At 35.4% G+C, this 12,344-nt stretch overlaps 1 protein-coding gene across 1 annotated transcript in view; it reads right to left on the bottom strand.

The window, feature by feature from the left end:
- Nucleotides 1–2,286: 2,286 nt before the first annotated feature.
- Nucleotides 2,287–12,344, bottom strand: part of LOC118833347 (RNA-binding motif protein, X chromosome-like) — a 27,946-nt gene continuing 17,888 nt past the window's right edge. The window contains 7 exon segments of the mRNA XM_036740707.1: nt 2,287–2,297; nt 3,608–3,898; nt 5,139–5,227; nt 5,316–5,441; nt 5,517–5,631; nt 5,957–6,109; nt 7,013–7,181. Coding sequence (XP_036596602.1) covers nt 2,287–2,297; nt 3,608–3,898; nt 5,139–5,227; nt 5,316–5,441; nt 5,517–5,631; nt 5,957–6,109; nt 7,013–7,181 — 954 coding nt within the window.

Here is a 12,344-nt window from a genome sequence, read left to right as displayed (position 1 = left end):
GCTCGATCAGCTCACAACTCCACCAGCAATGTAACAATGTTCCAATTTTCCCACATCCTCTCCAGCATTTATCATTTTCGTGTTTTGTTATTTTAGCCAATCTGACAGGAGAGATGTGTTATCTAAGAGTTGTTTTGATTTGAATTTCTCTAATCAATAGTGATTTCAAGCATTTTTTCATATACCTATAGATAACTTTAATTTCTTCCTCTGAAAACTGCCTTTTCATATGCTTTGACCTCTTCTCAATTGGGGAATGACTTGTATTATATTTGGCTCAGTTCCCTGTATATTTTAGAAATGAGGCCTTTATCAGAGACACTAGTTGAAAAGATTTTCTCCCAATTTTCTGCTTCCCTCCTAATTTTTTTGCATCACCTTTTTTTGTACAAAAATATTTCAATTTCACATAATCAAAATTATCCATTTTGCATTTTGTAATGCTCTCTACCCCTTGTTGGGTCATGAATTCTTTTCTTTTCCATAAATCTGATAAGTAAACTATTCCTTGCTCTTCCAAATTACTTATAGTATCAGCCTTTACTCCTAAATCTTGGACCCATTTTGAATTTATTTTGGCATATGGTATAAGATATTGATCTATGCCCAGTTTCTGCCCTACCGTTTTCCAATTTTCCCAGCAGTTTCCGTGAAATAGTGAATTTTTAGCCCAGAAGCTGGCCTCGTGGGGTTTATCAAAGAGTGGATTGCTTTACTCATTGACTTCTCCATCTTGTGTTCCTATCCTATTCCACTGATCCACAACTCTGTTTCTTAGCCAGTACCAGGTAGTTTTGATCACCGCTGCTGTATAGTACAGTTTAATATCTGGTATGGCTAGGCCACCTTCTCTAGCATTTCTTTTCATACCTCTTGTTCTTCCAGATGAGTTTTGTTATTATTTTGTCCAGCTTTTTAAAAAGATTTTTTAGTAGTTCAATTGGTATGGCACTGAATAGATAGATTAATTTAGGTAAAAATTGTCATTTCTATTATATTAGCTCAGCCTAACCAAGAACAACTGATATTTTTCCATTTATTTAGATTTGACTTTATTCGCGTGAAAAGTGTTTCATAGTTATGTTCATAAAGGCCCTGGGTTTATCTTGGCAGATAAACTCCCAAGTATTTTGTAGTGTCTACAGTCACTTTGAATGGAATTTGTCTTTCTATCTCTTGCTGTTGGGCTTTGTTAGTAATGTAGAGGAATGCTGAGGATTTATGTGGGTATATTTTATATCCTGCAACTTTGCTAAAGTTGTTTATTATTTCAAGTAGTTTTTTTACTTGATTCTCTACAATTCTTTAAATAAATCATCATATCATCTGCAAAAAGTGATAATTTAGTTTTTTCTTTGCCATTTCTAATTCCTTCAATATCTTTTTCTTCTCTTATTACTACAGCTAACGTTTGCAGTACCAAATTGAATAGTACGGGTGATAATGGACATCCTTGTTTCACCCCTGATCTTACTGGGAATGCATCTAGCTTATCCCCATTACAAATAATGCTTGTTGATGATTTTAGGTAGATGCGATTTATAATTTTAAGGAAGGTTCCATTTATTCCTATAATTTCTAGTATTTTTAATAGGAATGGGTATTGTATTTTGTCAAAGGCTTTTTCTGCATCTATTGAGATGATCACGTGGTTTGAAAAAAAACCAAGTATATTTTACCACATTTTTCTCCAGAGAGTTGGTTAAAGATCAGCACTTTATTGCAGAGATCATTCACACCCATGTTCAACTTCTAACCCTTCAACTCTACTTTATGGATGTATTTATTTACTTAAATGTAATTTTATGAAAGACAGGGACTATTTTGTATTCCTACTTTTCAATAATCCTTAGACTTGGTAAATGCTTCTTAATCTTGTCTGAATATAACTATGTGCATTAGAATGTAAACTCCTTTACCTTTCTTAGTAAGCAGTTAGCACAGTGGATGCTTCATTATTTGGTTTAGACTTCATCATTACCTTGCAAGCCAGGTATTCTCTGCCCTCTATCCCCCTCACTCACCCGCCAACCCATTAGCTTCTTTATGTGTGGTGTTGCAATCTCCTTGTATTATAATCTTCCCAAAAGTGCAGGGTTTTTTTGGGTATTGCTCACACCTAGTATAGTACTGTATTATGTTTGTAAATGCTTGCTGACTTTTGATATAGAAACACAACCTGCTGTTTTTAAATTGTCAGGAACAGCATCCCAACAATTCAGGAGGTAAGGCACAGTGGGAATAAGCCTATATTACAAGACACTGTGCTAAATGCTTTTAAAAATTTCACACCACGTCTGCAACATAGGTTCCATTACGTCTTGAGGAAACTAAGGCATAGGTTAAATAACTTGCCCAGGGTCTAGCAGTCTGCATCTTGACCACTTTCCATGAGTATCTTCCTTTTATATGCCCTTCCATTGCTGTATATATTTTATACTTTGCTCCTTGTCTCCCATTACATTACAACTCATGGGAATCTTTTGGTTTTTGGTTGGATGTTTTTGAAACCAAAAGAACTGGTTTTTGTCATTTCAGTCACATCTCATTCTTCATGACCCCATTGGGGTTTTCTTAGCAAAGGTAATGCAGTTGGTTTGCCATTTCTTTCTGCAGTTCAGTTTCCAGAGGAAACTGAGGCCAATTGGGTGAAGTGACTTGCCCAAGATATCACAGCTAGGCTGTAAGAATACATTTCAACTCAGGTGTTGCTGACTCCAGCCCCAGTACTATTTCTAGCTGCCACCATGAGGTACAAACTGAAATGCTTTGCTAAAATTACCACTGCCATTCATTTCAAGGGACCCGATTAAGGGTTTTAAAAGTTCTGTAACCAAAGTCACATCTTCACCTGTTCTGAGCTCATTTTTAACCTTTGTATGAATTATTTCCACTACTTATGGATGTCTTTCACTAACCTCAAAAGATTATCTCACACTGAAAAAAATTGACAAACTTTTATCAAACACTCTACTCAGTATTTATGTCTTGAAGACATTCATCTGGTGCTTTGTAAAGTCAATGTCAAATAACAAAGTTTTCATTTTTTCCAAGATAATTCCTTGAAAATTCTTAATCTTTTCTGTATTTCAGAATTACTCAATAGTTGGACTTTTATGCATTGATAATTATTAATACATATGCATAGGTAAACATGTTTATGTTCGTGTTTCTATTTCCTCCATCATCTTAAACATCTGGTCACCTAAAACTAACACAAATCAGTCTCAATCAAAGAGTTGTTTTACTAGTTTAGATTCTATCTTAGGTGACTTGGTTGTTTCAGTGATATCAATCTTAAAATGTCTAATTCAGCAAGAAAATCAAATAAGTTCAGAAAAACTTTATTTTAAAACTCTTAACACTAACTTCAAATTTTATAATTTACTTCACAAAAGACATATGAACTCTTTTTAACTTTCCTTTTTTTTAAATTTTAGCTTTTGCAAGAATGGACTATCATAGAGGGTACTAAGATGGCACAAAGCAACATAGTGTAATTTCACAGACAATTTCACAAAATAAACTCAATTCCCAATTTCTTTGAAAAGGCATTTTGATTGAAAAAAACTTATATGTCTTTTAATAGTTGCTTCTGCCTCTCTGCCTCCTCTTTCAGATCGGCATCAGTCACAGCCACCGCCTCTTGGTGCTCCAGGGCTTGAACTCCTATATGAATGACTAGGGGCACGATATCCCCTATCCTGTGAAGACAGAAGCCCTCTCCATTGTCTGCCAATATGATGATAACCACTTGAATAGATGTCAGTTCTGCTGCTTGAGTAACTTTCACGACTTCCATCATATCCACCTCTTGTGCTGCTATAATCATCATAGAGGCTACTTTCTCCATAAGAGGGAGGAGGCCCTCGAGTAGGAGGAGCAGTATGAGAGTTACCTGCAGGATCATTAGAAAATTATATAGCAAATATCCAACTTTTAAATGTAATTTTACAGAAATATTTAATTACATTTTGCATGGAAATTTGTCTTCAGTGAAAATTTAATGCATGAAGATTACAGACAAAAAATACATAATAAATATCTTCCTTAAGAGGGAATCAGACATTGGTAAGCAAAATGGGCCCTTCGCACTTAGTTGGCCATTGTTTCCTTTGAGTAATTCAGTGTATTTCGTTGAGCCTTACTAGGTGCTAAGCCCCAGGCCCAAACCCCTATTAGGTGTGGAACCTCTGTGGGTGTGGACTGGTGCCTGGGGTGGGGGCCAAGATGGGGCTGGCTAAGGGGAGGTGCCAACTCCAGAGCCATGGAGGTCTTGAATCTTAGTAAGTGCTAAGCCCCAGGCACTAACCCCTATTAGGTGTTAACTTAACTTATGTGGATGTGAACATTCCAGGGTCCTAAGGGGAGGGGCTAACTCAAGAGCCAATCACAGCAGCCTAAGTTCTGGTCATTCAGATGACGTTTGATGACCTCTGAAGCCCTATAACAAGAGAGGACAGGTCCATTTGTGCAGGGCTCTCTCTCGTGATGCTGCTGATGTAGAGTCTCCGGCCATCTGTAGCTAAGGAGCCCTCCAGCTTGTAACCTGGATGCTGAGACTTTGTTAAACTCTGGTAACTATATATTGGGATATGAATCAGACAAGGTCTGTTGCTGCTGTTTGTAACTATGAATTGTATTGAGTCTGTCTGTTGATGCTAGTAACTTGTTTGTAATTTGCTCTGAAGTTCAGTGTGCTGGACTTTTCCACTGAACTAAGTGAATGATATTGGTATGCTGAATTAAAGTAAGCTTGTCAACCCCTTAACCTTGTCAAGCAGATCAAAAGAACCTGTGCTTTTGCAGGGTGCTGGTAGCATTCTTGTTTTTGGGCTTTCACCCCCACAACAGCTTCTAGCTGGATTGTTGAAACAGTTGTCCACGGATAAACTACAAGTTTTTACTACTGACCCGCAATTATACTTTCTCATGTTCTTTCACCACTGGGAAGAAAAACTGTGAATGCCAATTCTTGCATGAAGACTTCAAAAAGCTTCACTAAAAACAACTTTAAAGCAATTTCTTAGAAAATAAAACTTACAAATTCAAATTAGCAAAAGACTAAACTGACTTTTTTAAAGTTGCTAAGGAGGTCTATGGGCTTGTGGTTTATGATCTTAAAATTATATTCTTACCATAACTCTCATAAGAATCTCTGTAGGATCCTCCACTTGGATGATCTGAAGAGTCTCTATCACGACCTCCGCCATTGCTATCACGGTCACTAAATAAAGAAAATGTACTAAGTAATAACTATTAAAGCTTAAATCATGTACATTTCCACAAAATAAACTAACGTGGTGAAACCGTACCTGTATCCTCTAGATGTATATTCATCATGAAAGCTAGAGTGGCCATAGTCACTGTGTGTGTAATCCCTTGGAGATGGAGCATTAGCTCTGGTATCCCGAAAACTTACATTATCTCTGCCTGAATAACTAAAATTAAAGGGTGAATTAGATCATATAAAATAAAAACTCTTCTCAACTAAAATGTTACATTATTTTACTTACCTCTCTTTATTACTGTCACTACCATCTTTTGAAGACATATAGACATCTCTGCGTGATGACACTGGTTTTCTTCGTGGAGGACCTCCATAGTTATCTCTTCCATGAGACACTGGCCCTTAAAAAATGTTTGAAAATTTTAAACTAACATCTGAATTAACACAGTTATGTGACAAGGAAATGAAAAAATAAGAGGCCAATTTAAGTAAAGAAAAAGGACTTAGTATGCAGCTCTTAATTCAACTAGATGATATATTTGAACAAAAATTTATTTAAGTGTTGATATGTGAAAAACTGTAACTACAACAGTTAATCTTGTTGGGTCTTATAGGAGAAATAATACAAATGCACATGAGCTTATGTGTACCCAAGAGAATGGGTATCGGTACCAATCCTAAATGATTTTTATAGATGTGAACCTTTCTAATGTACCGTGAATTTACCTCTTCCTCCCATTCCACTACTGCTACGCACTGGTCCAGAAGGTGCAGATCTTTTAGGCAGAGGTCCCCCACTTCGTGGAGGTGGACCCCTTTTAACTGGGAGTGGAGCCCTGGAAGAACCCATGATGAAATTGAGAGAATACCTACTGTCATCTATGCAAAGGATAAAAAGAAAAAAAACATTAGTATGGTTACCATCAACTGATTCAAAACATATCATCAAATAATATTGAATTTCAATTTCAATACACTTTTTGCCAGTGGTATAGAATTTGGTATCAATTTGTTGCTATAGCTTCTTCTTACCTCACATATTTTCAACAAAATGTTAAGTGTATTTACCTGAATCAAAGAATGATATATACCATCAATTTTTAGAAATGTTAGTCTCCAGCTAAACAAATAAAATCATTGTACAAATTTTCCAATTCCACCTGGAACCTCACATTATCATAAAGAAATGATCCTGAATTCTCAACTGCTCCAACATATGCAAAATCTGTCAAAAACTGACAAACTATAAAATTTCAGTGTGAGGCCTACAATAGAGGATAATTGGAGGATAAGGTCAAGAGGCTTGAAATCACAAAACATTTTCTGGGTTTTAGAAAGACTTTTATTTCCATCAGTGGAATGCATAAACATATTAAAGATATTCTAGATGTTCTTCAGTCTTGAAGAAACTATTTCTTTATCAAGAGTCCCCCAAATAGTCCCCAAAATAACCTAGTCATCCACATAATTTATGTGATACAAGAAAATTAATTTATTCAAATATGTTTTCAAAATTGTATATAATTTTAAATGGCATTTGTCTTTCCTTCCCCTTTGAGACAGGACAAAAGCATGGTGAAACTTCAACTATACTATTTTAGGTTAATCATGGAAATTTCACCTCTATTTTAGTTTTCAAGAAAATAAACTTTGCCAGTATTTGCATAGGAAGTATTTTTTTTATTCCTTTTTACATTAAGAATAAACAAGGCTCATTTAGCAAAGACAGATACTATGGTGTCGGACCTTTCTTTCAGTCCAGGCATTTGAGTACTAAGTTACCCATGTGACCTCCACAAGATGGCCCTCTTGCTACACCACTTCCACCTCTTCCATGTCTAGGACCTCTTGGAGGACTTCTGCTTTTTGGAGGGGGTGGGCCCCGCCTACCACCTCTTTCAAATGATGGTTTGTTGGCTTGTTCCACCTTAATTGATTTTCCATCTAAGGACTAAAAGGAACAATTATTTTATCAAATGTTAAAATGAACTTTAGTTAAAAAAACCTCACTTCTTCAGATTTGTTTTTAAATGTTATTTAATTGCTCAAATTTCTTTGATAAGAGATATTTTCCTTTCAAAGACAGCATTAAATTGACATCTAATAAGTCTTGCCAATACTGGAAAATTTTACAAAACCCATTAGGAACCCTCCAAAATACCTGTGCTTGATGTTCTTATACTAAATTTAATCATTTCCTTTGGAATCAAGGAAAAAAAAAAGACTGACATCCACCTTCTGCTTCCTAATTTGAGATGGGTTATGTAATAGAAAACAATGTTAGATACCAAGTGAGTAAACCCACATTTTAGACCCCACTAAACCATATACTAGTTGCATCCAAACTTAGGTAACTCAAATTAACCTCTCTGGTCCTCAGTTTCTTTCATCATTCACTTCACAGGGCTGTTTAAGGCAAAAATGAACTTTGCAAACAGAAAAGTAATTAGGAATCACAGTGATCAAATATTTGAAATCAATTATTCTGCAATTTTTAAACAGAATATATTTTACATGTTTGGATAACTTGTAAGTATTACTGTGATTAGGTAATAGCTAGACTCGGTAGTATTTTACGTGTAATGACTTAAAAAAAGCAAACTCAAAAAACAGAAATTCCCTTCATTTTCCTTGAGCTCAGTTATACAGTAAAACCACAAACCATAAACATATGGCATATGGTACATTATTCCATTTTGGGGGGAGGCAGGGAAAACTTATTTATAAGTGGCCTTTGCTGATTTGCTACCATGCAACTTTGCATTTTTCCGTTAAAGATATTATATCTTGATTTTTGTCATTAATTTTGTAGTATATATACCAAAATATTTATTTCTATTTACTATGTCAATATCTGCTCAAAATGCTTATGAATTAAGATGTGAATATTCCAGCATTTGCTCAAATTCAGTAGTTTAAAAAAAATGATTTTTTTTTATTTAAATATGAAGCTATTACTCCAATCAAACCAACCAGCTAACTTGACACACCATTCATCTCTCATCTTGGTTTCTGTAAAAGATTTCTATAATATGATTTCAAAGGATTTTTTCTCAACTTATTTTTAAAAGTTTTAGAATTCAGTGCTTCTTTCTTTGAATTTTTCAGATGACTGGCTTCTGTGATTATTCTTTTTAAAAAAACTACTAGAAATAGATTGCTTGAATATTTTTAATTTCGTCTTCCTTTGGTTCATAAACACATTTTCTAAATGGTATCAAATAAAATATAAACCTTGACTTCATCTACACCTCACCCGTTATTATTACCAGTCTGTAATTTTTCTCCATTATAGTTACGTGAGTCTCCTTCGGGTTGTAAGAATCACACTCATTCCATGAATTTATTCATTTCTAATTGTTTTGGAATCTATAAAAACATGAAGCTTCCAAAGTAGTTGGCTTGGATCACTGTGACATAGTCTGGCATATGATTTTAAAACTTAATAGGTACTGAAAAAGGAGAAATTAGTTTGAGTTGTGTTAAACCTGAAAATTTGGTTGAAGGAAACAACAGAGCTAGGTGATAGAAAAATCCATGTTGTTTATTATTTTCCCTTAAAGCATAGCGGAGCTAGCTTACTTGTACGTACAAGGAGTCAGAGTATGAACTCTGGCTGCCTGAACAAAGCAATGAGAAAACTTATATACGTTATTTTAGCAGAGCTAGCAAGCCTGTATGACCTCATTTTTATGACCCCCATGTATGTTTAACCATGATACAAGAAGAGTATTTTCCTTAATGGAATAGATTGTAAATACAACAAATTAGATAGTTGTCAAAGTGTCAATTGGATTTACAACCCCAGGATCTCTGTGTTTAATTGGCCATTAACATTCCACAACATAGTATATGCCCATAAATTATTAGGATAAGGAAAAGTCACATAATTCAAGATAGTGTCTGGGGTCAAGGTTTTCACCCTTAATGGCCATGGACAGAGCAAGGAATACTCCATCTGGATTTGTTGATACAAGATAGAGATGTCTCTGAGCTTACTCAGAACACAAAGAGACTGTTAGGATCAGGCTTTTCTTCTGGTTAAGTAGTTCAGGCCCTGACTCTTATTGAAATTACAAAAATGATATAAAATAGTATAATATTTTCCACATTTCCTCCTTTTGGTCAAAGGTAAGCTGAAAGCTTCACCTGAAGACCAATGAAGGTATGGAAAAACCTCTATCTTCCTCAGGGGTAAAGTTGTAAAAATCCTTATCTAGGTGGATTCAGGTTTTTTTTTCTCTTTCTGTGTTTGGACATCCCCAGAGATGCACAGTAATTACAAACTACTTGTAAACAAGCAGGGGGAGCAAGTTGAAAGGGGTATCAGTAGGCAGCATAATGGGGAAACTAGAACACCTAAGTAAAATAAGCTAAAGACACCAAAGGTACAAGTAAACAGTCTTGGGAATGCAACGGACTCAGAAAGGGAAAGAGCAGTTCTTCGTTCAGGTTCTGGTCCGGGCTCTTGGGAAGGTTGCCTGTGTCGGATGCTGTCCCCTTCAGGCTCTTTGAAACCGGAGGGCAAGGTGTCCTATGGGCTCAGATGTCCACTCAGGAGCACGGGCAATCATCAGATGTGATAGAAGGATCAAGGAGTCCATATCCACAAGTTGGCAGCTATAGAAGTAGTCAGATCTGACAGGAGCTCTCAGAACACATGTAATTTGATAATTGAGAGAAAAACAGCACAACATAGGTCCCAGCCACTCAGGGCTAAGTTCAAACAAATACAATAAATGGTTCAGTATCCCAGTTACATATTTCCAATGTCCATTTAAAGCAACAAAATTTTTTTTTTCAGATGCCTGATTGTGGTTATCTGGTTCCTAGATAGTAAAAGAGAGTTCTGCTTCTCTGGTTCAGATCTAGAAATCCTCAGACAATTCTAACTTAATATAACTTAATCACTTAAATTTGGCTCTCCTTCTTTTAACTTCAGAGTATTTCAGTTCATATATCATCTACTGTTTCTAACCTTACCTAAATTTTGTACCTGGTATAAGAGTCCTTTAAAATATAAAGGTCCAACCATAAATTGAATTCATCTTCCTTTTAAAATCATCAGACAGATACTTTAATAAAGGAGATATAATTTCACTTGTACTATCTCATACAATTTTCTTGTACAAAAATCCACATTTAAGATCTTACTACCAAAACACACTAATTAACTTGAATTTCCATGACTGATAAATTTTGGAGCCAATCATACACATCTGTATATAATTCTTAGAGGAATCAATTTGGTCCTATTGCCTTTTCCTCTCAAAATTTGCTATCCTATTTAATTAGACATTTATCACATTACATCTTTGTCTTATTACTGTGTCTAATCATTTCCTCCTTTTGGAGGATGTTATCTCTATATTCTTCTAATCTTTATTTGGTCATGAACATAGGTTAAAATTGTGAGCTATTCATTCCTGTATCCTATTATAGTAACTCAGAGATATTCCAATATCCATCTATTACCTAATAGATTTAGCATTGTGCTTACAAAACTTCCTTGTTAATATAAATTTGCTATGAAAGAAATGAGGGACAATTTCATATATCTTAACAGAAGGAAAGAACTTCCTTAGCTCTATTTGATTCCAGGCATGAGTCATATCTGTTAGCCAATCTTACAGTCACCAGGTGCTGAAAGCAGGGCTTAGGAGTAACCAGGTGGGGACTTTCCTTTTCAGAAAGGAAATAGCAGAATTGGGAAATAGAGTCAGGAAGATCCTACCTAGGCTGTGTCCAAGGTCGTCTTCAAGACTTTCTCCCAGGCATAGACATCCACCTTTAAAAAATTCTCAGCTTGTAACGCCTGCCATTCCAGTACTGGCTTCATGTGACCTATACCTGTAATCAGAGCTTAAAACAATATTAAATTGTAGTCCCATAAAATCTTAAATAGCAAATAAATATCCTTCAGATAGGACTGTCCCAAATTTCATTGAGCTAATAATTATCAAATCGAATCAAGCTGCATAACATTTCCAGCTTCTAAATACTTCCTCATACTCTTTTCCAACTTGCTAAAATCATCTGAAACTATCATTCTCAGGACAGGGGAGGCTTAGCTAACTCCCATTTGTCCCCTAACTTTCTCATCTGCCTTTCGTATTTTCCCTCAACCTTAATTTACCTTTCCAAACCTTCCAAACCCAATTCAGTCTTCATTTCAACCATAAGACAAAACAACTCATAAGTTAGTACTTTCATTGTCATAACTGTGTATACTGGAATCCCATTCCAGCTTCTTAAACAATCAAAAGAGGTTAATGACTGACCTCACAAGTTGATGGATTTGTCCCTGTTAATTCCTTCTGGAGGGAAAAAAAAAGAACACTTCAGGAACTGAGTCTTATACACATTGTTAAGCTCTAACTCTTGCTTAAAATCACGAAAACATTTTCCAAAATACTTCTAGAATTGTTTACCTAAACTGAAGATGTCTCTGATTTAGTCGCAGTAATTAATTACACTATTTGTGTCAATACCCAATTGCTCTTATATCACTTCACAACATCTAAGAACTCTATTTCACATGAATACAATACAACTTTAAAATCCCAGTCTTAGTCCACGGGATAATGATTCAACCCTACATCATAAAACTTCTCTTCCCTTTCTAATTATTCTCATTAACACTTTAGAAACCATATTATCTTTCATTTGACTATACAAGAGTACCAATATAACCAGTCACTTGATTAAAACAACAATATTTTACATATTTGCATTTATCCAATTTCCCATTTTTTCAAAAAAACAACTTCTTTCACAATGGTAACAGATTCTGGCAGATAACTTCCCTTTTGTTACTACCTGCTTATTTCTGATTAAAGAGATCTGCCACATCATCTCCCCCTGAGGGTGGGTTCTTTCCCATCAGATGGCAAGCTTCACTAATAAGAACTGTATCCTTAAGACCCACATCCTCCTCGAAACCCAATCTTATCCTAAAAATGCATCACTTTTGCTGACTTTAAAAAGCCAGGTTTTTTTTGTTTTTTTTTTTAGGCTTCTGACCCCTACTGTTCTTTCTTTCAGTAAAAACTCAAATCCCAGTAATTGGTGCCCCTCCCCTTTCCTTCCCTTCTGACAGGTGGGCTAAGGTGAA

Source organism: Trichosurus vulpecula, unplaced genomic scaffold, assembly GCF_011100635.1.
Source record: "Trichosurus vulpecula isolate mTriVul1 unplaced genomic scaffold, mTriVul1.pri scaffold_44_arrow_ctg1, whole genome shotgun sequence".
Taxonomy (NCBI): Eukaryota; Metazoa; Chordata; class Mammalia; order Diprotodontia; family Phalangeridae; genus Trichosurus; species Trichosurus vulpecula.
The sequence above is the reverse complement of the archived record's forward strand: the minus strand, read 5'-3'. Positions and strand labels throughout refer to the sequence as shown.